This window comes from Lucilia cuprina, chromosome 2 (genome assembly GCF_022045245.1).
Source record: "Lucilia cuprina isolate Lc7/37 chromosome 2, ASM2204524v1, whole genome shotgun sequence".
Classification (NCBI taxonomy): Eukaryota; Metazoa; Arthropoda; class Insecta; order Diptera; family Calliphoridae; genus Lucilia; species Lucilia cuprina.
The window spans coordinates 5,221,212-5,249,143 of record NC_060950.1 but is presented as its reverse complement, the minus strand read 5'-3'; the positions used below and the strand labels follow the sequence as shown (position 1 = coordinate 5,249,143).

Below are 27,932 nucleotides of genomic sequence, written 5' to 3'. Positions count from 1 at the left end.
AGTGTACCTTAAATAAAAAACAAAGGCCAAATGAAGTAAGTAAAATTTCATTATTTTAACAATTTTATTGTTTAAAAAAACTATTAAATTTCTTTAAAAATTTACAAAATTCTTCACTTTTTAATTTTGTTCGAAAATATTCCAAGAATTTAATTTGTTAAGAATTTAATTAGAATTGAATTAAATTTTTTGCAAAATTTATAACAATATTTAAATTTTTAATATTTATCGAGAATATTCCCAGAATTCATGAGCTAATTTTTTATATCAATTGCCATTTAAAACTAAAATAATCATATAAACAAAAGTATAGCATACTTTAGGCCTGCTAAGCAAATATTTAGTCTAATTTTCCTTAAAAATTAAATTCTTTAAAATTTATTGGATTTCCTTTAATATCACATGAAAATAATTTAACAAAACACCCAAATGTATTCAATGGCACGTCATTATTTGGTCAACTATAAAATAAAAGTTCAAAAAACAGCTTTCACATACAACAAAGCACGTACAACAAAGCTTAGAATAAATTTAGAATTATTATGCCCCAAGGAATTAATACGTATAGCAAAAAAACCGTTAAACAGTGCATAGCTTTAATTTTCAAAAATATTAAAAACAAATTGAAACACCTAACAGTAGGCTATAGAAATTTATAAAAATAATGCCTAATAGTATAAAGCTAACAATAATTTGTTGCAAGTGTATGTTAAATTACTTAAAATTTGTTTTATTTTTAAATCTTTAGAAATTTAAATACTTAATTGCAAACTCACGCATGTGATCACTTTACATACATATTATCGCTTAAATTTTCTGTAAAAATGTAAGAGCCAAAAAAATGTTAAAATTTTCCCAATATAAAGTCTGCCAAAACAAAAGACTGCCATTGTGAAAAATTTGTGTCTGGTTTTGACAGCAAACGTATAATAAATGACATAAATGTTAGTTATGTTTGTGTAAGTATGAAACCAGTGAGAGGAAAATTATTAATACGAGAACATAAATTACAAATTCAACAAGCACAGCATCATCACAAGAATTTATGCTTAAACTGCAAGTAATGATAATGTTTATGTAAATATGCATAAAAAGCATGAAATTTTAAAAAATAAAAATGTAAATTTAATTTTTTTTTTTAAATTCTTCATGAAATTCCAACATTTTCTATCTAAAATCAAAAAAATGGCTATAATCCTTATAACTAAAACCATATTATTTATGTTTTTGTTTACTTATTTAATTTATTAACATTTTTTTTCATTTTAATTAAATTATCTTTAAATAGTTGTTGTCTTTTGTTAAATCTTAAAACTGACCTTTTCAACTTTGTTTTTTTTAAAGAAAACGAAAATAAAAAACATTTTATTATTCTGGTTAAATCACTTGTCATTTGCAATTTTCCTTCCTTTCTTATTCATTCTCCTCTTCTAATGCCTCTCTCTCCATCTGTTCAGCTTTTTTTTAAACATTGTTATACATATTCATGTTACTTTTAAACAACAAAATGTATTAAATTTAATGTACATATTTACCTAAATAAGTAGTATATGTATATAATTAGGGTGGCTCGGAATAAAAAAGCAAAAACTGGATTGCTTAAGTAAATTCTAAATCATTGTTGAGTTAAATCAAATGACAAAAGATTTTTCAAATGATTTAGATTATTAAAAAAATACAGTAGTAGAAATGTCTTTCGTCTACTGATCCAACTTTTTTCAAACTTCCCTAATATCTTTATAAGTCTGCATCACAAACACATTGTATGTATATTTTTTTTTACAATAGATGTCAAGTGTTGTTGTTATATTATATATCCTGATAGAGTGTACTATGTTGTAAGTATGATGTCAGTCAGTCACCCACATGCTTAAACACACACACATTTAAAAAGCACAAATATATAGTTTATGTTAAATGTTCTTCAGTTAACTAAATAAGTGTATATGTATGTTAACTTTATATCCTAACTATTCTGTCGAGCACCCCCCAACTTTTGTCAAACATTTAGGACAATCACAGCTAGTCGTGACTATAGAATAGGTAATCACAGCAGCCGTGTTCTTTCTACTTTAAACTTGATGATAAGCCATAAACTGCACAACAGACTACACTATAGTTTAGACTTTAAACTAGACTATGGAGTAGACTATAGACTAGACTATAGACTAGACTATAGACTAGACTATAGACTAGACTATAGACTAGACCATAGACTAGACTATAGACTAGACTATAGACTAGACTAGACTATAGACTAGACTATAGACTAGACTATAGACTAGACTATAGACTAGACTATAGACTAGACTATAGACTAGACTATAGACTAGACTATAGACTAGACTATAGACTAGACTATAGACTAGACTATAGACTAGACTATAGACTAGTATTTGGCACGGCTTTTTGACTAACATGACAGTAATGAAAAATGGACATAAAGTCTCCAACAAAATTACTGGGCATATAGTCATATTTGCAAATGATTTTTTTTGTTGTGTTATACATAAATGTAGGAATTATTATAATTGTGTTGGAGTCATTATTATTTATATGTGTTTTGTAAACTCATTTACCCTTTTCTGTCAAATGTCTTCGAAAATTTACTATATGTGTATTTTATTTGTATATGTAGAATCCCACTGTACATAGAAAATTGGAAATTCAAGACATTATCCAGTTGCAGCAAGCTTTAAATCTACAAGCTGAGTAGAGATACTCTACAAAATAACTAGTAACAGGACAGGTTCTATAGTTATTTTTATATTTTGTTTATTGTATCCTTAACTACATTAAAATCTACTTTTGACCAATTTACTTTGTAAAATTTCCAAAAAAAAAAAAAAAAACTTTTCTTTTACAATTAAATTCTTAATAATAGTTTTATTTCTCTTTTCAACTTAATGTCAAAGTTTATAATTTGTTATTTAGCTATTTATTAACCTCATGAAATTTTTAATATTTTATTAATTTTCTTTTCAAGCAATGTTGTTTAGTTTGTTAACTTTTATTTACTGAAGCTAAAAATGTTGTGTTTTTTTTTCTTGGTTAATGTGGCAACAACTTTTCGTCTTTTTTTCATGCTATTTTCCGTTAAACGTATATAAATATTATAGGGAAAAAGTAAGTTAGATTACTAACAGTTGAAAAAAAAGTTTTATTTTGTTTGTCATAAAAGTTTACAAGACATTTAATAACTTTAATGACAACCAATGTGAATTGGTGTAGAGGTTTTACTGAATTTTTCCTCAAAAATCGCTGCTTAAGGCGACTTACACTTTAAGGATTTAATGGGGTATTTCTTTAAATTTTAAGCAATGACTTATTTTCATTACAAGGACACTTAAGCTAGTTTTATTTCCCCAATAAAATATCCTTTAACACAAAATAAAACATTTAAATTTTTAATAAGATTTTAGCCACTAGCTTAACTAAATGTTCTTCCCTCTCTTCGCCTGTGACTGAGTTAAAAATGTGCGTTGGCTGTTTTAATGCTGAATGGCTCTGTTGGTTGGCTTTGTTTGCTTAAATACAACAACAACAAAAAATACCTACAAATTCTGGTTATTTTTTGTAGCAGTTACTGCTGCTGCTGTTGTTGCAGGTTTATACTTTTTGGTAGTTGCTTGATTTGGTAAAACAAACTATGTTGATGACATTGAGATGAATTTTTAAAAGAAAAAAAGTTTTATTTTTTTAAACAGCAAAGTAATGATTTCGTTTGTTGGCTTCAATTTTTATTTTAAGTTTTTAATAAAAAAACATGTTCTGGTTTATGCCTTGCTAGTTATTTGCAATTTTTGGACTTCTGATCGGTATAAAAAAAATTAAATAAAAAACATATAAAAACAGTCAAGGTGTTACTAGTTTTTGTTTTTTTACAGACACACACACATTTTGTTTCAATTTTAAATTGCGAGAAAAAAAAGAAGAATAAAAATGACATCAAGGATGTTATCAAGGTTTTCCAAGTTTTATGTGAAAATAAAAATTTATAATGTGAAAAAAAAGAAAAAACAAGAATTACGTATAAAACGGTAAGAAAGGAATGGATCTTCTTTTTTCTTTGCATTGTAAGTGGAAACTTTTTTGTTAAGACCTTTTAAGTACTTAGCAGGTTGTGGTACAGTTATTTTTAAGGAAGTGGAATATTTTGCAAAACAAAAACTACACAATATATCCACAACAAATTCTCGAACAGCAATCAAAACTGGATTAAAATCTAAATAATACCATAACTATGTCTGTCTATCCATCCGTCTGTCTGTCTGTCTTCCCGCCTGCCTATCCGTCTGTCTGTCAAAATATTTTTCTAAAATTAATTTTAATATTCTAACCAGTTACACAAAACAATAACTTATACAATCAAAATTTTTCAAATCACAATTTTCTGAAATCAGCTAATTTGCCAATAAATTCCCCAAAATTCATAAAACTTAAAACAGCAAATTATAATAATATTCCACAAAAAATATCACACAGGTGTATTATAATAGACCCTATAAATATACCACACACCTAGTAGCATGAATCTAAAAGTATAATTAAATTTTTACCCTAGTAAATAAGCCAGAGTATGTAAACAGGTGTAGTTAAGTGTGTAATATATATAGAGGGAGAGAGAGAGCAGTTGAAACTATCATAGCACATGGTTAAATAACTAGCTGTTATAATGAAAAAGGGTAATAGCATATGATTTTTTATTTAACACACCTCATAATGTAGATATACTACAGCAGTGATACCACTTGCAAATTTAAGTGGGAAAAAATAACATTGCTTACTGCTTAACACTCTAAACAAAGTAGCAAATAAATTAAATTATAAAATGTTGGTTTTTAGCTTTAATGCTACTCCTTGCCACATTTGCAACACTTGCTAACATTTTGCTTAAGTGCTATGAAGAAAAACCAACATTAACCATGAAAAGTACCTGAAAATCAACTGTGTTTACAAATTAGTTGCAGGTTTTACATGGCTGATGATGTCTTCATGTTTGACTTGTACACACACATATATTTTAATCATAATTATTACGTTGGTGACGATAACGATGGTGATGATCATCATTATTGGCATTTGTTTTATGTGATTATAATTATTAGCAACGTCAATTTGTTGTGTGTTGAGTGCCATGAAATTGACACTCAATATTATTTGTATGAATGCCTGAATATATTTAAACGTTAAAATGCCATTGCAATTACATTTGCTGATGTTGTTGCTGCAGTCATTTTTGTTGTCGTCGTAGTTGATGTTGCTGTTGATAATGTTGTAGTGGTAGTAGTAGTAGTAGTTGTAATAGCGAAACAACTCAATTAACCTCGACCTTCGTTAAAAAGGCTTGAATGATAATTCAACTGATGATGATGTTACAATGCAATGCATACAACAACACTATGAGCAACAAATTCTTACAACTTAAAACAGCTGGGCTTTCACAAATAGCAGGTTTTATTACGAATATTGTTTTCTTTGAAACAAAATTTCTCTAGAAAATTTTAATTTTAGCAAAAACTGAAATTTTTGCAAAATTGTAGATTTTATAAAATATATATTTTTTTTATATCGATTAATTATTCTTAGAATTTTTCATTCAAAAATAAATTTTGCTCAAATGTAAAGCTTTTGATTAATCTCTCCAATTATAAAAAACCCTCTATAAATCTCTCTTTTTTCTAAAAAGCTATATTTTAAAGCTCTCATTTAATATAAAAACTTCTGTAAATCATTGTACTTGCAGAAAGCTATATATAAATCATTCTATTTCCCATTTATTTATAAAAAGCTTATAATAATTATTTTTCTAATTATATAAAGCTTTCAAAATATTCCGTCTCTTGTGTTTTAATTCTCACCTTGATAAATCACTTTATTTCTAGGAATTTTATTCTAATCTGTCTTTTTCAAAAAAGATTTAAGAAATTTCTATTGTAAATGAAAGCTTTCGTTAAATTTTGCAAATTATAGCTTTGCATACATTCATTTATAAAATTGTATTCAAATGTTAATATTAATAAATATTTTTTCTCGAAAGCTTTTTTTTAATAAAAAGCTTTTATAAATTGCTTTGTTAAAGAAAGCTTTCGAAATTTTCTACTAATAAAAAGTTTATTTATCGAAAACCTCTATATTAAGAGTAGTGAAAAGCTTTCTATGAATCTCTTTGATAGGCAGAGTTCAAAAGCTTTCAATTCTTTATATCAAAGCTTTTCATATCGCTTTTCTTAAGGAGGGGTTCTTGTAAAAGAACATTTTTGACCAAATTTTACTATTTATACAGTAAACTTTCGATATATCTTTCTGCTTAAAAAAAGTTCTTAAAAAACTAATTTCCTTTTTACAGAAAATTCAACCAAAAAGCTTTTTCATAATAAAGCTTTATAATTTTTTTTTTTTTAATATTTTAATAAATATTTCTATTAATACAAAATTGTAATAAATTTTTGTTATTCAAAAAATCGTGCTCTTTTTTTCAACTCTAGTATTAATATAATCATGATGTGCATTTCTTATAAAAATAATTGTTTTTTAACATGACGTCATTTTTATAGTTGGTTACAAGACAAATTTGCATTTTATGCAAAAAAAAAACAACATCAAACTTACATGACTTTAGTAAATTTTTTTTTACAAAAGAAAAAAAAAAGGAATACTTTAAAACAAATTCAAGGTTAAAAAACCATAAAACAACTTATAATTCAGGTTCAAGCCAAACAAAACTAAACAAATAAACATTTATCATCAATATTCTATTTGTTTATACATTGACCATCGTAAATGCCATAATTGTAAAGCCAACCATATATTTTGTTTTCGTTTTTTTTTCTATATAATTAATTAAAAATTAAATGCACGCACTTTTTTTGGTCGTCACAAAAAACACACAACTAAACAAAAGCAAGAAAACAAACGCCCGCCCTCTTGTTAAGCATGCAATTTATAAAATACTAAAAAAAACATAATAATAAACTTGGTTAGCAAGTATGTAAGTACGCATGCGTAACCATTGTCAATGTTAACAGACCATATGCATGCTCCAACAAACAGCGACAGCTTGCTCCAACAAACTATCTTCAGCCAACACACGTAATAATATTTTAATGTAGTTTTTTTTTTATTTTTCATTCTTTGCCACAACCGCAGTATGTCTTTGCCTGTTTGTCGGTCTATCAGAGTCCGCCAAGTCTTTTTTTTTTTTTGTTCAATGTATATTCGCACACATGCTGTTGATAGTTGGTAGAAACCTGTATTTTTCTTAATTGTTTCGTTTATACACTTAGTTAAAACTAAATTTGTTTGTCACAATGTTTGTATGTGTGTGAGTTGCATTAAGTGATCTTGCATGATGCACAATAGTGCATTTTATGCATAATATTGTTGCATTCAATGTTTCAAGTCTCGTTTTCATTTCAAGAACCAGGTCAAGGTTATGCTGTGTTTGTTACATGCGGCTTTGCGTTGTGTTGTGTTGACAGCAACAATACGTACACCAACCAGCACTCACAGTTAAACTAATACTTTTACATTTTAAGTATCTGTATGAGGCTTTCAGCCTCGATTTGTTTTTATTGTACGAACACGTACAAGCACAACCAAACATAAATGTGGTATTCCTTCGACCAAAGTCAACGTTTAAAGTCAAGTTTTGTTTTGGCTTATTGTGCTTTGATTACAAACATGATTTGTTTTTATTATTTTTTTATTATTATTATTATTATTATTATTATGTATTATTAGTTAGTACTTGATCAAACATGTTTTAGTAAATAATAAAATAAGCATAAATGTTTGATATCAAACATGTTGCTTGTTAATGTTTTAAGCTTTAGTTTAAGCCAACTTAAGAAGAGTTGTTTTGTTGAAAATCAAATGCTTTTATAGAGTTTTTAAAACTTGTTTTAAAAAAAAATATTCTCTTTTTGGCAAGAAATTGTTGACAAGAGAAATGTTAGGTTTTTTATTAAGTTTACTCTTTTATCTTAGTTACCGTTAGAGCGATGAGAAAAATTTTTAATTTTATTGTTTGCGAAAATTAAGTTTGAAATATTAACCATGATTTAACCAGACTAGTCTATAGTAAATACCATAGTCTAGTCTTTAGTCTAGACTATAGATCAATCTACGAACAAGTGTATGTATAAGAAAATGTGGTTGGACTTGATACGGCAAATAATGTAACAAATACAAATCATCACAAAAACTTAAACACCAACAACCAAATGGATAACATTTACAAATTGAAAACCAAAATGACAATGATTTTATTTTAACATGGCAAAAGCAACAATTTTTCATTAGATAAAACCAGAGGAAAAAAACCTCACACAACTCACAAAAATCTGTTGCATTAAAAATTGTTTGTTTCTATAATAGATATACAAAAACAACAAGTACAGAGATACGTTTGTACGTATGTATATTAAGCAAGTATGTATTTGTGACATTGTTTTTTCTCTGATTGCAATTGTGCACAAATTGTTTTGGTATTTGTGACTATGTATAGAAGTATCAGGGTTATTTAAAGATTGCACATACGTACATATGTATGTTTGTATGTGTTAAAAAAAATCATTTAGTATTTTAACTAAATAGAAAAAAATCTATTATTGACTTTGAAAATTCATTAGAAGAAATCAATAAAAAAAAAAAAAAAATAATTTACAAAAAGAGTTTGTAAAACTATGGCTGTACAATGAAAATAGAAATATTATTAATGGGATATATTTTAATCTTTGACTGCTATTCATAACATTAATATCATGTGAGCAAAAATCTATAATTATCAATGTAAATCAAAATTTTTATTTTTAAATTATTAATTTGACAGAATTTAATTTCAGAATTTCTTACGAAATATTTAACACACAACTGTGAATTGTTTAAAATTTTATTAAATATTTACATATTAATTTACGTGAAAGGTTTTAATAAAAAATAAATTTGAATTTTTTTTATTGTAATATTAACAAAATAAAACACAGTTTTGTTAATGGTCCAGAGTCTAAACTAAACTTTTTAGTCTGAATTCCAAACTATTGTGAAGTTTAAATTTCAGAACGTAGTATTGTTTATATACATACTATAGACTACTCTATAGTCCACATTAAAATCTTGTCGATAGTCTATAGTTTTGCGTAAACTCTAGTCTCTAGTCCAGAGTATAGTCCAGACAATAGATTAGTCTCTAAAACAGACTTTAGGTCCATCTACAGATCAGTATACAGTTTAGACTAAAGTTTAGTCTGTAGTCCAGACTATTGATCAGATTAAAGTCCAGCCTTTACATAAGTCTGTAGTATAGACTGAAGATCAGTCTATAGCTCAGACTATAATAGTTTAGTTTATGGTCAGACTATAGATCAGTCCATAGTTTATGCTATTTATAGTCTTTAGTCCATACTTTAGGTCCATCTATAGTCCAGAATATAATTTTATTTATAGTCCAGACAATAGCTCAGTTGAGTCCAGACAAGAGATCTATCTATAATATTGACTATAGATCTGTCTATAGTCCAGACCATAGTACTGACTATAATACAGACTATAGATCTGTTTATAGTCCATACTATGACTGACAAAGACTGTAGTCTAGTCTTTAGTCTAGACTATAAATCTGTCTACAGTTCAGGTTATTGATCAGTCTATGGTGCAGACTATAGATCAGTTTATAGCCCAGACTATAGATCTGTTTAAGGGCCAAACTATAGATCTGCCTATAGCCCAAACTGTAGATTAGTCTATATTCCAGTATATTTAATAGTTTAGTTTATAAGTCTGCTGTCTACTCTATAGTACAGACTATACTTTAAACTACAGTTGAGTCCTCATTCCTGACAATAGTTCAGACTTTAATCTTGTCTACTCTATAGCGAGACAAATGATTAGTCAATAATTAATTTTGTTATTAAAAAAAAAGCTTCACATTCGCTGCACATTCTGATCGCAACAAATTGACACAAATTTCCCACAGGGAAGATAAAAAACCTCGTTTTCGATAAAAAAAAATGTATACTCTTTTTCTTGTCTAATGTAATCAATATACATAAACATATAATTTTGCCATGATTATTTGTTGAACATATTAAAATAAATTGGTTCAAGATCAGCTGCCAGCGTACAATAATTAAATAAGTATTGATAGACAAAAACATACACACAATTGATTTTTTTCGTGGCATACATATGAGATTTGATATCTGAAAAAAACAACAACAACAAAAATAATAAGAAAACATATTAAACGGCAACGGGTGCTCAAATGTATGGTAAATAAGCGTGAGCTCATAAACAGAAACTGGTGTATCTGTAATACCTCTGAATATGTCTATGAGGTTTTAGCAATTGTGGCTGCGAAAAAAAGTGTAACGTTTAACCTTGTCCCTGAGGCAATATTCTATAATAAATGCGTAAAAATGCTATACAATCTGTATAATAATAATAATGTGTGTAAAACTATGTCTTTTTTTAAACAATTTACTATTTATTAGTATAAATTATAAGAACAAATTTATTAAAAAAATATTTTACTGACAATTTGTTTCAAAACTTTTTAACTTATCTCCCTTGTGTTTGGTTGTTTGCTTTTTTTAACAATTTTACACATTTCATTTGATATTTTTTGTCTTGTTGTTGTCACCAAGGTTATCCTTAACATAAAAACACCACCAGCAACAGTAGATATAAAACTTTGTTGAATATGTCATCTTGCCACAGCAGCTATCATTGAAATTATTTTTGTGAATATAAAGAAAAACTAAAGGATAAGAAAAGTAAAAAAAAATTGTCCTTAGTTACACACACCACTAACACTTGTTATTTATTTGCTGATCACATTTTATGGGTTAGTGGACAAAATGTAAGTTCTATGCTTGTGTGTTAAATTCAAAAAAAAAAAAAATGCTTGAGGCTATTTTATGCTTTTCTTTTGAGATTTTGGTTAAAATATTAAAAACTATATAGTTTTAGTAAAAGTTAAATCTCTAACCATTTACACTATTTCAATTTCAATTGACTATTATGTAGAATTTTTTAAAATATTTCAAACCAAATCAGACTTTTGTCTTTAGTATAGACTATAATCTAGTCTATAGTGCAGACTGTAGTCTCATCTATAGTCTCGTCCATAGTCCAGACTTTAGTCTTATCTATAGTCTCGTCCATAGTCCAGACTTTAGTCTCATCTATAATCCAGACTAAAGTCTAGTCCATAGTGCAGACTATAGTCTTGGCTAAAGTCCAGACTATAGTCTCGTCTTAGGTTCAGCCTATAATCTAGTCTATAGTCGAGACTTTTGTCTCATCTATAATTCAGACTATAGTCTCGGTTATAGCCTAGACTATAGTGTAGTATATAGTCTAGACTATAATCTAGTCTATAGTTCGGAATATAGTCTCGTTTCGCCTATAGTCCAGACTGTGGGATAGTCTATCGCTGAGACTAAAGTCCAGTCTATAACCACTCTTTTACTTCTTATGTCAGCTCTTTATGTACTAATACTTATTTCAAATCGACCCTAAATTGATACTTTATAAAGTTGTTAAAAAAATTATTGAATTTACAAAAGAAAAAACAAACTTTGTCACAGTGATGTAGATTACAAGAGTTTTACTAAAAGTTTTTTTAACAAACTTTTGCTTTTAGTTGACCTTTAATAAATTCAAACCTTACAACATTAAAATATTTTCCAGAAAAAAATAAAAAAAACATGTGTTGACTTTTCTCAAACTTCTATCGCTTTCATAACAAAAGTACCTAAATGTTTTCTTACTTCCTGCGTAGTATAACCTAAACCGGAAATCAAAAACATCTTTTTACAAATACTTTAAGTGGCTTTTGATCTCACACCCTCTTTATGTCTCTTTAAATAACTCAAAAAATTTTTTTTCTTCTTCATATTATTAACTATATGTATGCTGTATAAAGTTGTTATTTTTGCACTTTTAAACTCAAGCTCTATGTTTGTGTATTCACTCTCTCTCTCTCTTACTCTATCTTTCTCTCTGCTTCCTTTTCCGTTGTGAATACATTTGTTATATTTTTTTATAGTTGTTAAGTTGAAGTGTGTTTTATAAAAGTTTATTTAATATACAAAGGTATAAGAGTGTTAGTAAGTGTTTATGCATATGTATAAACGTGTGTATGTGTTGTCGTGTGCAGGACTTAAAGAAAAACATTGTCACGTTGTTGCAAGTTAAAAATAAATATTTATTTAAGATTTTATTACAACCGTTTTAAAGGATTTCTCTTTTGGTAAATACTAAATTTATATAAATATAAAATATGCCTTAAAGAAGGCAATTAAGTTCAGGAAAATTATTTAAATTTTCTAGAGAAAACATGGAACTAGTCCTGTAACTAGTTTTGTTTCTTGTTATAAGAAATATTGATATTTGATGTTGATTCACCTTTTATTCTAAAATCAAGGTATTTTAGGTTTTAAATTTTGCAACAAAGTTATAAATACCACTATAAAACAAATTGAACTTTAACTTTGTCTACGTATTTTTGGGGGAAAAACTGTAATAAGTATAAATGTTTTAGCCAAAAAAACATTTAAAAACCCACACGTTTTGACTGCAATGTTTATGTCTATACATTAGCAGGAACAATATATAAAATAACTTGTGCCAGCTTCAATATTAGACAGACAAGCATATTACACATTTATTTACAAAGTGTTCTAACTCAAAAATACGAATATTTTATAAATCTACATTCGAATAATCAAGTTTTTTTTATTGAAAAATTTCGAAAATTCAGCTATTTTATTGTAAAATAATCGAGTATTCGTCTTATCGTAAAAATAGTTGAAAATTTGACAATAAAAACGAGTTTTAGTTATACGACATTTTTTAATTAAAAACTTTATCAAATTCCATGAACAGTCAAAGTAAAGTCAACTTAATTAAGAAATTTTAAATAAAACCTTTTAAAAATATAATAAGTTGATAATTCGACAAGTTGACTCTTCAATATTTAAGTAATATTCGAAAAACAGTCCGCTTTTTTGAGTACTATAAAACGACTTTCAAACAATCGAACACAAAGTCGACTCTTTTTCTCACAAAGTTGAAAAGTGAACTATTTGATAAGAAAAAAATCATATAAAGAGCTCTTCACACGATCACACTATACGTCTGATAAAAAAGTGAAATTAAATTCCATCCGTAGAAGAAAAAAGAGAATAAAAGTTGTATGATTAATGTTTTTTGTGTTTACACGATTGTTATTAAACATTAACAATGTAAGATGGAAACAGCTGTTTTACCTTTTTTAATGTGTTTACATAAAAATACATCCCTGATCTAATTAGACCTGCTTATTGCCATACGACTGTCAAATTTTTCATTCGTATATTCACTCAATGTGTGATGATTTGATTACATATTGCATTTAGACGATCACATCCGTACTCTTCTGCACAAAATTTTGATACATCATATTACTTGTGTACTCGTGTGAAGGCGACTTAATCAATTTGTAGATAAACGCAGAAAATGTTGAAATTACATAAAAACCGTTCGAAAGTCAAAATGTTAATAAATTGCAATTTGTAAAAAGTTTGAAAGGCGACATATTGATTCCACCGAAGAACCCTGTTTATTTTGTTTATAAAACCCGAATTTTGAGTTACAGCATTTTTAAAGCAAATACATTTTCTGTACGTGCAATTGTTTTGTCTGAAGTTTTCTTTTTAATACTACTGCAGAGTGTTATCTAAAATATAAAATGTCAGTTTTTATATATACATATAGAACAACTTAAAAGTCAAATGTCATTTAAAAAACAATTGACTTTATTTTTCAAAATTTCTTTTAACATAACGTTAGAGAAGAAAATGAAAAAAACACTTCTTTCAAGGTCATTTGTTAGTCAAATCATCAAATCATCGATCATTTTTTTTACAAATAATCTTTTTATATATGAAACTAAAATTTTTAAAACCCTAAAAGTTTGTTGGTTTTCTACAAAACGGAAGTATTTCTTTGAAATAAAAACATAAATATAGCTTGTGTAAAAATAGCTTGCTCAACTTTATTTGAAAAATATTTCTTAGAAAAAAATTCTTTTAAAAGATTTGCTTTAATAAAAACCATTAAAAACTTGTGATAACTAAACAATAAGTGCTTATAAATATTCTCTTAATATTTTTCCTATTATGTTTGTATTCTCTTAAATGCTCTTTAACAAATAGCAACTGTGTTTATCTCCCTTTTGTTGTCATTCAACAAAAATATCTGCACAATAAGTTATTTTCTTTCTTCACACACACACAAGAACTTAACTGTTAACAGTAGCCAAAATACTTAACATGTTCAAACTTAGATGCTGCCTAACAGTTGGCCAATAAGAAGAGAACCATGGTAAGCTATTAACACAAACAACAAAAATGTTTACTCACTTTTTTTCAATAAACAGAGATGCTTTGAAAGTAGTTTTTAAAACGTAAAACTCAGTTATTGTTAGACAGCAAGAGTGCCAAGTTGTGTTTAACGGTAGAAAAGTTTAAATTAAAGACAACACAGAGAAACGTGAAAACCCAATACTTAGAGATGTTTAAAAAGATAACCACAAACAACAAGGTATAATAAAAATACGTGTATTTGCCTCTCTTATGTTTAACAAAAAAAAAATACTTTTTTTAATTGTAATTAAAGCAACAGTCGGCAGGTCTTTTAAAATTGTCATAATTCTGACTTTTACTATGACTATTTCTTTCTGGTATTTGTGTAGCATACTTTCAGGTGTGTAATGTGTTTTTGTATAATGTTTATCAAAAGAGTACAATAATCTTAAATGTGAGTGTAAACGTATGAGTGTTATTAACATTCAACAGTGTGAGAGTAAATAAATTAAACACACTCACACACACACATACTATAAACAAACATTGAAAACATTAAAAACAGTTATAGATTATATGTGTAACAACAGTACAGTTAGACAATTGTTTGTTTATTTGTGTGCAAATATTAAACTCATTTACCTCAAAATGGTTATAATTCCAAAAAAACATAACAAAGAAAAAATGTTCCATTACTTTTCTTTCAAAAGAACAAAACGGCAGACAAACAGATATTCACTTTAATATATGAGTTTAAAAAAGGATCTAAAATGTTTATAGTTTAAAAACCTTGAATTTTGAGTTAAAACTGAATTTTGAGTACATTGGAATATGTTTAAGAGAATATGTTTTTCTATATGTGTTTAAGTACACAGACAAGGATGTTTATTTGTATTGACATGTGTGTTTGTTTGTTTGTGTACATAGTGCATTGCTTTCTTTTATTTCTTTTTCGGTATTTTAGTAGTTTTTAGCTTTTTTTATTCAAAAAGGCAGACTATTATTGTAAATTTAACAGAGTCACTGAACAGCATCATACAAAATTTATTGTATTTGTATTTTACATGTTTTGTTGTTATTGTTGTTAGGATATATGTAATAATGCTGCTTGCTACTGCAAGGCATCTAATTCATTGCATGTGCATGTGTGCGATTGTATCTATGTGTATTTGTTATTATTCTTTGTCTATATGTTTGCGTGGTATTCTTCAAAGGGGGTTATTGTCTTTTTATTTTTGTTTGTGGTTTTATATCACAAATACTTGTTTTTGTTTTGTTTCCCTTTGTTATTGGTTTAACATTTTTCCTGTGTGTTGGAGCACATACATTCATGATGAAAAAAAAAACTTACCTACGCAGTTATTATCTTTATTGAAAATGTCTTTGGTTGTGGGATGAGTCTAACAATGCTTGGCTAATGTCGGCGTAAAGACAAATGTTTGGCTATTTTGGGATCTTTGGAAATAAACATAGATTTCCTAATTATTTCTTTTGATTAAGAATTTCTTATTTTTTTAATTACTATAAATCCTCTTGAAATTTGATCTATTTATCTGAAAATGAACTAAAATGTTTAAAGGCTTTTTCAATGCTTTTAATATAATATATTCCAAAATTTTAACATGTTTTACAAAAACTGTTCCAAAGTGTTAGAAACATCTTTAAACATTTATTATTCATTAAAATATATATTTTTGTTTCATTAGAATGTACAATTTCAGCTTGTTATTGAATTTTTTTTTAATAAATTTAAACTTCATGTCGTATTAGTAACAATTAATTACTTCACTAACTAATCCACTAGGGCGTATGAGTGTTGGCTGAAATAATAACAAGTATACGCAAATTACTGTGAACCAATTTTAGCTTCATTTTTTTGGCATTTTGGACAGGCTTTTACCCCATGAGAATTATTGTTGAAAGGAGTGTTAATTAAAAACAATTAACATTAGGTTTTTTCATACATTTTACAAACAAGAAGGATAGTAGAAGCTTAAAATTTTAGTTTAAAAATTATTTATCCTAAAATTAAAATCTAAATTGTTTTAATAATATTATTTATACACGATGTAAAATGTACCAAAATTATCTTTATTTTATGACTTTCAATGAGATCTTTAATGGTCTTTTCTTTGATATGAGTAAAATTACAATAAACCTTAATGTCAAAGGACTTTTTGCCTTTTTGGTAATGCTGTTAGCGGAAAATGATTTAAAGTTTTCATACACACCATATCTTGAGTACACAGAATTTGAAAATAACTGCATGTATGTATGTATGTATGTATGTATGTATGTATGTATGTATGTATGTATGTATGTATGTATGTATGTATGTATGTATGTACGTATGTATGTGTGTGTGTGGCAGCAGCATTGACCCAAATATTTGGATAATAACAAAAGGACAAAACAGTTTAGTTTGTTTAAATGTCAAAAACACTATAAAAATAATATATTTACATAGCGCGCATTTACTTTAAGAATGTTTTAGTTTAAAACTAAAACTACCGAGAAAATGTTTTAGAACCTTAAATATCATTTATAATTTCTACTATACATTTAAAGAATATATACTGTGGATCCTTAAAAACAGCGAAATCAGTTAAGTTATATCCGTCTGTCTGTTTATTCTAGTTACCTGCTACAATCAAGGTTAAAAACCATTTATTAACAAATGAAAATAAAAAAATTATTTGAAAATTTTAAAACTTTGTAATTCGAAAGAAAACATGACGATGTAATCATTTGTATTTAGTCTATTTCAATAAAAAACACTTGATATTGAAAAAACTACCTCTTGAAAAAAAGAAATTTTATTTTGTTAACAAACCAAATTAGCCATGAAACAAGCAGAAGAAACTGAAAAAAAGAAAAAACTCTATGACATTTAAAATTAAATTAATAATTTATACTTTTAAAAGTAAATATCGCTAAAATTATTAAAACTTTATAAATTAAAAATTTTTATTTTTCTTGCAGACTTTCCTCAGCTCACCGTAAACCATAAAGGACCAATACTTTAAAAAAGCCATAAATAATATTTTTTGATATTATATACAAAAGTCTCGGAAAAACCATGGAATTACCTTCAATGGTTCAAAGATCCGGCGACACGCTAATAGTGCGCAGTGTAGTTAGTGGTAATCCCATTTATATGGATCAAGAATCAGCAGGAAATAACAATAATAATAACAACAACAGCATTAATAACAAAAACAACAATATGAATTCCCCACAAACGTTAGCAGTGACAAACAATCCCAACACCCTACTAATGGAACATTTTCAACAATTGAAAAGAACCCAAGAACATTTAATGCAACAGCAACAACAAAATATTGCCCAAGAACAGCAGCGTCAACAGGCAGCCGCCATGGAACTTAAAGAGGAAGGTCTGCCTCAATGTAAAATTAAACGTAATTATAGCTGTAATTATTGTACATATTTCACACAAAATCCTCGCTATCATCTGACACATCTGCGCGATGTTCATGGTGAGAAAATAGTTATAAATAAATGTAAATTGTGCCTGTATGCCTCCCGCCACTATCAGAAATTGGTGCGTCATATGAAAATGGTGCACGGTTGTACCGATGGCATAGCCAGCGGACATGGTCAGGCTCGTGGTAAGCGTGGCATGAATCGTGAGGCGAGGAAAAGAAAACTGGAGGAGAGTACTCCTGTCGCTGGTGTAATAAGTGCATTAAGTGTGGAAGCAATAAATGCTGAGCATGTAAGTATTAGTTACTAAGTTAGCAGCAATTTTTTTAATTTTAAAGTATTTTTTAAATTAAAAAAAAATCTTAAATAAATTTTTAATTAAAATTATTTGATTTGTTTTAGTTTAAAGCCGACATGGAACATCAAAAAATGCAACGAGACATAGAAGCCTTTAAGAAACAACAAGAGGAACAACAAAAATCTCAACAGCAGAAGTTCAATGAAGCCATTTTTGCTGCAGCCGCCTATGAACAGTTAAGGGTCCAACGAGAAATCGATAATAGAGAATCTCTGAAAGCAGCCGCCGCCCATTCCAATTACGAACAAAAGCAACAACAAACATCACCTGTACAAAATCGTGAAGATAGTCCTTCCCAAAATAGAACTTATGAAACCGCCACACCTGCCCATCAACAACATCATTCGACGCCCCTACAAATGACACCACAACGATCAAGTTTGGAATTAACGCCTTCTCCTTCGGGCAGTAATTCCTCACCTCCACCAGCCTTAGCACTACCACCACCTGGTCATCAACAGCATTCAGATGCTCGAAGTGCAGGCAGTATAACGCCGCTGGGTGCTTCCGATGAACCTTCCAATAATCGTTTAATGAAATGCAGTCTATGTGATTTCACCACTTTGTATCGTAATCATTTGCTGGAACACGAAATCGAAGATCATTGCAATGCTAAGTTTTATCGTTGTGAGAAGTGTTCGTATGTCACGCATATTAAGGCTCGTTTTAGTAAACATGTCAAGTATCATTCTATGCCCATGATCAAGTGTGTAACGTGTGATTTTCGCACGCCCTACAAATGGAATCTGGATCGTCATATGAAAAATCATGGTGGTGCGGGTCCCTTTAAATGTGCTGCTTGTGATTTTACCGCTGACATTAAACAATCGCTAACAGTTCACGAAATGAATCATCATGTACCGCCGGTAGGTCATGCTGCTGGCATGACTTTGGCACGCAGACGTAATAAAGTGGGAGGCACCGACCTTAATGAAGACTTTTTCAGTGATTCTGCTGAAATGTTAGAGGATCATTTCAACAACAACAATATGGATGAATATGATGAAATGCTAATGACAGCTGGTCCTATAGGCATGTATGAAACGAAAAGATTGCGTTATGATGATGATGAACCCACGGATTTATCTCAAAAAGGTGGCTCTTCCGATACATCCTCGGTACATAATTCCAATTTGAGTATACCCAAAGCCAAGAAACCCCTACCGAATCTTATACCCATAACAAAAGAAAGTGAGAATATTTTGAATCTTTCCACGGATTTGGCCTCGCGATCTTCACTGTCAGAAATCGCTTCTATATTTTTTAATGAAAAACAAATTTCGGAAATGTTACAACCAGCAGATAAAACAGAGGCTATGGCAGGGGCGGCTTCACAATTATCACCCACCACCACTATTACCTCCTCTGCCAGCAGTAGAAGCCTGCTGAATCGCAAAACAGGATCATTCTTCGATAAGATAAAGTCTTCCTCGGCCACTAATGAAAATTTGATATGCCCCTGTGGTCACATGGCCAAGTGCTTATCGGAGTCTATAATACATCGTAAAACATGTACGTTTTCGCCACTCTCCGCCAACGATGACATGGACTTGGATGACGATGAACATGATGAGGATGGTGAAGAGGGCCGTTTAGAAATTGATTTTACCGAAGATGAGGAATGTGACAAACAATCACATTCAGCACTTAATCTCAGTGTTACCGGTTCGACACGTTGTCAGCATTGTCGTCATCGTTGCAAGTCTTCGGTAGATTTATTAAATCATTTGAAAACCTGCTCCGAGGCTAATAGTCGCTGTGATTCTTTATCTGGCGATAGTTGTGCTGGCAGTCGTGTTATGCTGGGTGATACTAGTGCCAATGAATTGCAACATCCCATGGAAAATCGTGTTTTTATTTGGAATAAATTACCTCGCAATCAGCAAGAAGGTAGTGGTGGCGGCAATGGTTCTCAAAGTTCTGACGGCAATCAACGCCAACAGCCCAGTAGTGGCATTTCGTCTTCCAATGCTGGTGGCAGTTTGTTGAGTGCAAATAATGATGAGAATAGTTATTATGGTGTGGAGACAGCTCCTGGGTATGGAGAGGTAAGAGGAAAAACGTTCTTAAAACATTTAAAGGCCACACAATTCATTTGTTCGAAAATTCAAAATGAAATTTATAAATTTATTATTTGTGTTCCATTTGGGGACAATTTCTTAAATTTTCGTAATTTACTCCACATAATTGCTGTAATAAATAATCACGGCCATTTTAATTCCTACTAACTTACGTCCGTTATCCAATGAAATTTGAAACTTTCACTATTTCCAGGTAACTAAAAAGATGACACCCGAAGAAGAGGCTGCCAATTCGTCATTGAAAAAGGTCTACAAATGTCCTCATTGTTCATTTTGGGCTTCCACAGCTTCCCGCTTTCATGTACACATTGTGGGTCATCTAAATAAGAAGCCATTTGAATGTTCCCTGTGTTCTTATCGCTCCAACTGGCGTTGGGATATTACCAAGCATATACGCCTAAAGACCATTAGAGATCCTAGTCATAAAAATGCTCGCGTTCTAATGAATGACGAGACCGGTAGACGAAATTATACAAAATACAATAAATATATTACGCTAATGAAAGTTACCGAAGAAGATGGTGATCCCAAACTAATGAAATCGGGAGAAATGACCCCGAATCAGGTAGCTTCATTGGCTTTTATTAATGATTACAATAACAAGCAACAGAATAACACTTCGGCAGCCAATTCAACAGTTAATAATATTTTAAATGGTGTTAGGGAAGACATAACTTTAGAACCCATACCAGCCAAGGCATCAGTAAATTCAGTCGATGATCAATTATCGGATAACTTTATACGTTTGCCTTTATTGGCTTCCATGGTTAATGCAGCCATGGCTCAGCAGCAACAACAAAATGATAATGAACAAAATGGTCCCACATTAATAACACCCTCGGTAACAATATCGGCTGTTAAAAAATCGCCACCTGTTAATCAAAATTACAAACCTAGTGATGAAATCACTTTGGAAGTTAGACAGGAGGGCAATGAGAAAATCACCAACTACAAGTGTCGTAAATGTAATTTTAGGTAAGTTTACAGGATTTTATATAAAAAGAAACGAATTCTCAAGATAAGTTTGTTTCCTTAGACATGTTAATCGTGATGCTGTTTTAGCTCATGTTAAAGTACATTTTCCGGATACAAATCATGGTATGATTTCTCCCAAATCTTTACAACAAATGTCGTCCAACAGCAATGGTCCTCTGCAAGTGGCAGTCAATCCAAATCTCTATATGAACAAGGTTTTGGCAGCCATGTGTCTTTCCCAGCAGCAGCAGCAGCAACAACAACAGCAGCAGCATAATTCCAACAGCAATACACAATTAACCAATTTAATGGCTGCCGGACTCTTGGATCAAGCTAATAACACCCATTTAAGCGGTTTAGCTTTAGCACTGGCTGGTAAATCTCCCCTTAAGACATCACATTTAAATGCAGCCGCTAATATTATTGAGCATGGTGAGCAGAAAGCGAGTCTAAACGAGGCAAGTGCCCAAAACACTACGACGTCGCCAATTCAATTAACTCTAAAAACTTCACAAAATCAGCTACAACAACAGACACTTGCGACGTCTACATCGTCAGTAACAGGTGTTGGGTCGACGGTGTCGACAAATTCACCCTCCTTACAGCATTTATTAACTTCACCCAGAGGCTCTTTCTCACAAAATCTAAATGATAATTTAAATAATGATACAATGGTTATGGGTTCAACACTACTTAAAAATAAGTCTGGATTAATGACAGCAATGTCACCGTCACCATCATCGGCTACACCGAATACAATTGTAACTACCACTACTACTCCTCCTACAACTCCAAATCATCTTGCATATCAATTAAATCAAACAACACCCTTCTCACTGCATCATGGTGAAGGGTGTGGTGGTGGTCTATTAACTGGTGACATTTTGGGTGGTATACAAGATCATCATCATAGTATGGTTATGGGTGTTGATGGTACTTCCTCCTCCTTCGATCATATACCAACTAGTACTGTAAACATCAATAATAACAATAATATGGCGACTTCTTTATCCGCCGCTGCATCATCTTGTTCTACATCATTATTGTCATTGTCTAATCAAAATTATATTCAAACTCAGACTCAAAATCATAATTCATCTTCTAGTAATAACAATAACAATAATAATTTGGGTAATTTATCTGGTAATGGTGTATCAAACAATAATAGTAACTGTAACTATATCAATAATAATGTTAACGGTAACGGTAATGGTAACAACAATAACAATAATAATTTATTAACGCACGATACAACTGCCGCCGATAGGCGTGATCCATCGCCATATCGTTGTGGTCATTGTCATCAAGTATCAAATTGGAAGCATGTTATTCAGGTATTATTTTAAATAATGTGTTTAATGTGTTTTTTTTTAAGAAAATATGTATGTGTGAGAGAGTGAGAGAGAAAGATTGCTTGATAATGAATGTGATCAGCTGTAGTAGAGAAGAAATTCGGAAATTTTAAAAGTTTTTAGGATCGAATTATTATAACAATTTTAGTGAAATCAAAACAATTTTAAATCCTCTAATTTCATTTCTGTTTAAGTTCAATTTAAATTTCGAAAACTCGAAGTAATGTTCGAAAATATCCCTAATTTATTATTTTAAAATTTAAATTAAGAATTTTAAAGTAGTAGTATCTTCAGAGGGCATAACAAATTTTAAAAATAACCGTGAATTTGCGTTGTTACAACGTTTTAAATATAACTTTTAGGGTCAATCTTAAGTTGAAGGATTAGGGTTAGAATTAATATTAATCCTCGCAAGTTGTTTTTGAATACTCAATCAGTTAATTGTGTTTGCTAGTTTAAGCGCCCAAATGGAGGTGGTCAATTTATTTTCAGATTAACTAATCTGATTATTAATTGGCATTTGATTGCCAACTCAAGAACCCGCTCTTTCTAATCTGATAATTGAAACAGTGAGGCGGGTTTCTTACTCCTCAGTTAAACTAGGCTTAACTTGCTGTTAGATTAAACTCGGAACAAATTTAGGCGGACTTTAACCGATGATTGATGATTGTGTTTAATATGGAAAATTTTATAAAAATGTTAAATAAACATTTAAAACAATAATAAATAAATCAAAACAAATCAGAAAATTGCAATTTACTTCAAATATTTAGTTTTTGTTCTTCCGAAATCATTGTTTTTGTTAATTGTGTTTCCTCACTTATAACTTGAGTTTAATTGGCCAATTACACTCAGTTAAACTAAGATAATAGGTAACTTTACTGATAACTGAAAAACACAAAACATATATTAAACCAGGTTTAACCAAAAAATCTCGCCCTTAAAAAAAATATTTATAATAATAGATATATATAATTGATTTAAATCTCTTAAACACTAATTGTCATTTGCAATAGAGGAAATGGAAAATTAATTTCGTTTTTGTATAAAAATATTTTTTAGTACATATTACAAAACATATGAAAAACAATTGTACAATTCACAATCGTTGTCGTAGCATTGTATCGCAGTATGTTGAAATTTATCTTTAAATGTATACAACAAGAAAAGATTGATATTTTTTATTTTTAAAACTTATTTTTTAGTTTGTTTAGATGTTTTTGATTTCATACCATAGGACATACCATATATATATAAATTATGACATACATCGATACAATACAACAATACCAATGGTAAATTAAATAAATAACTTTAAATATATTCTTAATTGAGATGTAAAAAAGTCTAACTTAAAACTTTAAAATTTTGTAGAAGGTAACAAAATATTAAGGAAATATAAAAACAAATTCCTGCGATGTTTTCAAAATATTTCAAGAATATTTTATTAAATTGTATATGTATTTTGCTACTTCTGCAAAATTTTCACAAATACTAGTTAGTTCATTTAGCATTTTGGAAAATTTTTCTATTACACATTTCTTTGTATTAATATAGTCCATATTTAAACTTAAGGTGTTTGGTATTTAATTTTTTGTATATTTTTTCTTTTTTTGGTTAAAAAATGGTGTCTGTCTATCTGTTAAGTTTTTTTTTTGTAAATTTTTATGTTTATTATATATGTTTGTATTCAAATTTAAAGGTTTCTTTTAAAGGGATTTTGGTGTGCATCTATGTATAATTCATTTAATAATTTGATATTCAATTACAAAACAAACAAAAAATAATCATTTAAAAAAAAAAAATTGAAATATGTTTATATGTATTAAAAACAATGTCTCTATATATAAAAATAACCAAAATTTTCTTTATTTTTAAATCTCTACAGCGTCACTGTCGCTTGAAGCATGCTGGCGTTATCAACATCGAAACCCTTGATCGTACAGCCACAAACGATCGTCATGCTACACCCATCTATAAGCCTTTAGTAAATGGCGCTACCAATGAAAGCAACAACAACCATAATAATAATAGTAATAGCAACAATACAAATTCCACTAATAGTCATTATAATTTGACTTTAAAGGCTTTACAGCAGCAACAAAATCAAAATAATAATAATAATCATAATACAGTACTTATCAATAATAATAATAACAATAATTTACAACTTAAAAATGCCAATAATGTATTAAAAACTGAAACAAACAATAATAATAACTTATTGCCATCACCCATAGCTACGGCCTTAAATGCTGCAAATACCACACAGGATTTACAAGCAGCTGTAGTATATTTAGCTGCAGCCTATAAAGCTGCTACCAATCAAACAAATAATGTTAATACTTTACCCAATCTACCGGCTCTGGCGGAGGAACTACTTTTGCAACAGCAATTACAACAAAATTATCAAATTGAAATAACCAGAGTATCATCATCAAATCATAATAACAGCAGCAGTAATAATATCTTAACAACTCCAACAACGGCCAACAATTCAAATTTGGCTCAATTGTTAGAGTCGAACTTAAACTCTGCATCAAATCGTGTTGCTTCGCCTCAACACAATGCCAAATCGAAACAGCAAAAATGTCCTCTTTGCACTTATATTTGTGATAGTAAATCCCAAATGAATTACCACATTTCCCTGCATAAACCCACTCAGTATGAGTGTCGCATGTGTACTTTCGTTTGTGCCAAGAAACAACATTTGAGTTCTCATATGCGCACGGTGCATCAAATGCAACAGAATCAAATTTTGGCAGCTACATCAAATCCAGTGCAAGCAACGAATACAAATAATATCAATATGGATTTCGGTTTAGCTTTGCAAATAGCGACAGCTGCTCAAAATCAGGTAAGTTTCTTTTGTTTATTTTAGGGCGGGTTTCTTACTACTTAGTTAAACTAGGCTTAACTTGTTGTTAGATTAAAGTCGGAACAAATTTAGGAGGACTTTAACCTATGATTGTGTTTTGTTATGGATTTAAGTTCAGTTAACTTCGTTAGTATTGCCAACTTTTAGCTCAGAAACATAAACAATAAACAGCTGTTTTTGCAAATTACTTTTGTTAAATAAACATTTAAAACAATAATAAATAAAACAAAACAATTCAGAAAAATGCAATTTACTTAAAATATTAAGTTTTTGTTCTTCCGAAATCATTGTTTTATTGTTTTTGTTAATTGTGTTATCTCACTTATAACTTAAGTTTAATTGGCCAATTACACTCAGTTAAACTAAGATAATAAGTAACTTTACTGATAACTGAAAAACACGAAACATCTATTAAACCCGGTTTAACCAAAGAATGAAGATTATCTTTATCAGTAAAACCCGCTCTCAGTTAAACTAAGATAATAAGTAAAGTTACTGTTTACTGAAAAACTCAAAACATATAATAATCCAGGTTTAACCAAAGAATGAAGATTACCTTTATCAGAAAAACTCGCCCTAAGTAACTTTACTGATTAAAAAAAACTTTAAACATATATTAAACCAGGTTTAAGCAAAGAAAACCCCTCCCTTAATATAGTTAAAATAAATGGATTATAATCTAATTTCTAATTTATCACATGCAAAAATTAAAATAACGATTTTTATTTAACACTTTCTAATAGGACTCCACCAATTTAACAACACCACTGGCTATCGATTTATCTGCTTCACCGGTGGCACGTCCTACAACTACCTTAACGCCGAATAACCAACATCACAATCATCAAAGCCAATTACCACCGGAATATCAATATCGTATGATCTATTTTTGTAACAAATGTCCAGCTCGCTACGCCCAAAAACACAATGATCCTTTGACGGCCCAAAAAGATTTAGATGAACACTTAAGACAACATGAAAATCTCAATTCCAGCAGCAGCGAAGATAAACGCAAGTATCATTGTGACTATTGTGATTATCGTGCTATGCATGAGTCCATTATACAAACCCATCGTTATGTGCATACTACACAATATCAAGAGAAATGCAATGAATTGTATAAGAATTGTAAAGAGGATTCTGTGTATCGGGCGCCTAAGTTAATGCATATAACCGCTACCAAAAAGCCTCATATGCATGAGACCATTTGGGTGGTGGATCATGATTTAAATGAGGGACATCATCAACAACATCATCATCAGCAGCAGCAGCAACAAGCCAAACATCATCAAAATTCGGTTATAACATCCAGCTCACAAAGTAATTCCTATGAAGCGGGAAATTCTTTGTTGAAAAAGCAATTAGAATCGAGGCAAGTAGTTGCAGGTTCAGGAACAGCAACTGCAGCTGCATCAGCTAACGAGGATTTCCATAATAATAAGCCTAATCAAGCCGAAGCCGATGATTCTAATACTGCTTCTACCTCGGCATCAGTGGCAACTGGTGATCTGGCTCATGAAAATGAATCTCGTCCTATACCCACCCCCGAAGATGTTAATCCAGAAAAGACCTCCTCGAACAACGACAATAAAGAAAAGTGTGAACATTGTCCATTTGAAAGTTCCAACGAGGAAGAATTTAAAACTCATTTACAACAACACATTTGTGTGTCCCAACAAAAATTGGCTTACACCTGTGAGCATTGCGATTATTCAGCCGAAGAACAGGATCAAATAGAAGAACATACCCGGGTACATTTCAATGGTAATGAAAAGTTAAAGGATGTTAGTTTCTTTACAAGCTATGATAACTTAGAAATAAGTATGGAACAATCGAATGAGGAAAATAATGAGGAGGAAAATGTTAATATTAAAAAAGAAATTCCTAATAATAACAATAATGAGGAAAATCGTGTTAATGAAAACTTAAAAGATTCCTCTGCGGAAACGGTAAAGGTGAACACCGAACCAAAACAACCCAAATGTGCTAAAATTATTCTATATAAAAATGATGGCTGTTTAACCATCAAAAAAGAAACAAATGAACAGTCCAACAACCAAAACCAACAGCAGCAGCAGACCAGCAACAGCATCGCTGAAAATATAAGTGATCGTTTGCGTCGACGTATAAGTCGTCAGGGTGCTGCAACAGCGAATCAAGAGGAACAAACAACGTTGACTGCCACGTCAACTGCAAATACAAGCCATAAAACTATACTAGTTAATGCCAAAACTGGTCAAATTATCAGCAGGAATTAAATATTATTTTTTTTGTTTTATTAACTATTATAATTAAAAAAAAATAAATTATTATAATTTTTCAATTTTAAATTGTTTTAAACATTTTCACTGTTGCTTTTATTTGTTAATTTAAAAACATTTTGAAGTCACGTTTCGTTTGTGTTTGAACTGTAGTTTTATTTAGTTCTATGTTAATTTAAAATTTTAATTGTTAAATTTTGTTTTACTTTTTATTATTATTAATTATAACAAT

General features: G+C 29.7%; 1 protein-coding gene across 4 annotated transcripts; it reads left to right on the top strand.

Moving 5' to 3' along the window:
* LOC111683228 (putative uncharacterized protein DDB_G0282133) lies at nucleotides 1–27,769 on the top strand. 4 transcript variants are annotated; one of them, XM_046945198.1, is made up of 7 exons: nucleotides 1–35; nucleotides 17,334–18,087; nucleotides 18,198–20,201; nucleotides 20,440–21,209; nucleotides 21,271–22,543; nucleotides 24,450–25,418; nucleotides 26,183–27,769. In XM_046945198.1, the coding sequence occupies exons 2-7, from the start codon at nucleotides 17,431–17,433 to the stop codon at nucleotides 27,695–27,697; spliced, it is 7,188 nt and encodes a 2,395-aa protein (XP_046801154.1). In that variant the 5' UTR covers nucleotides 1–35; nucleotides 17,334–17,430; the 3' UTR covers nucleotides 27,698–27,769. The 4 variants fall into 4 exon arrangements, with proteins under 4 accessions (XP_046801154.1, XP_046801156.1, XP_046801155.1 ...); XM_046945200.1 differs by having other exon boundaries at nucleotides 20,428–21,209; nucleotides 21,271–21,667; XM_046945199.1 differs by having other exon boundaries at nucleotides 20,428–21,209; nucleotides 21,271–21,970.
* Nucleotides 27,770–27,932: the final 163 nt, after the last annotated feature.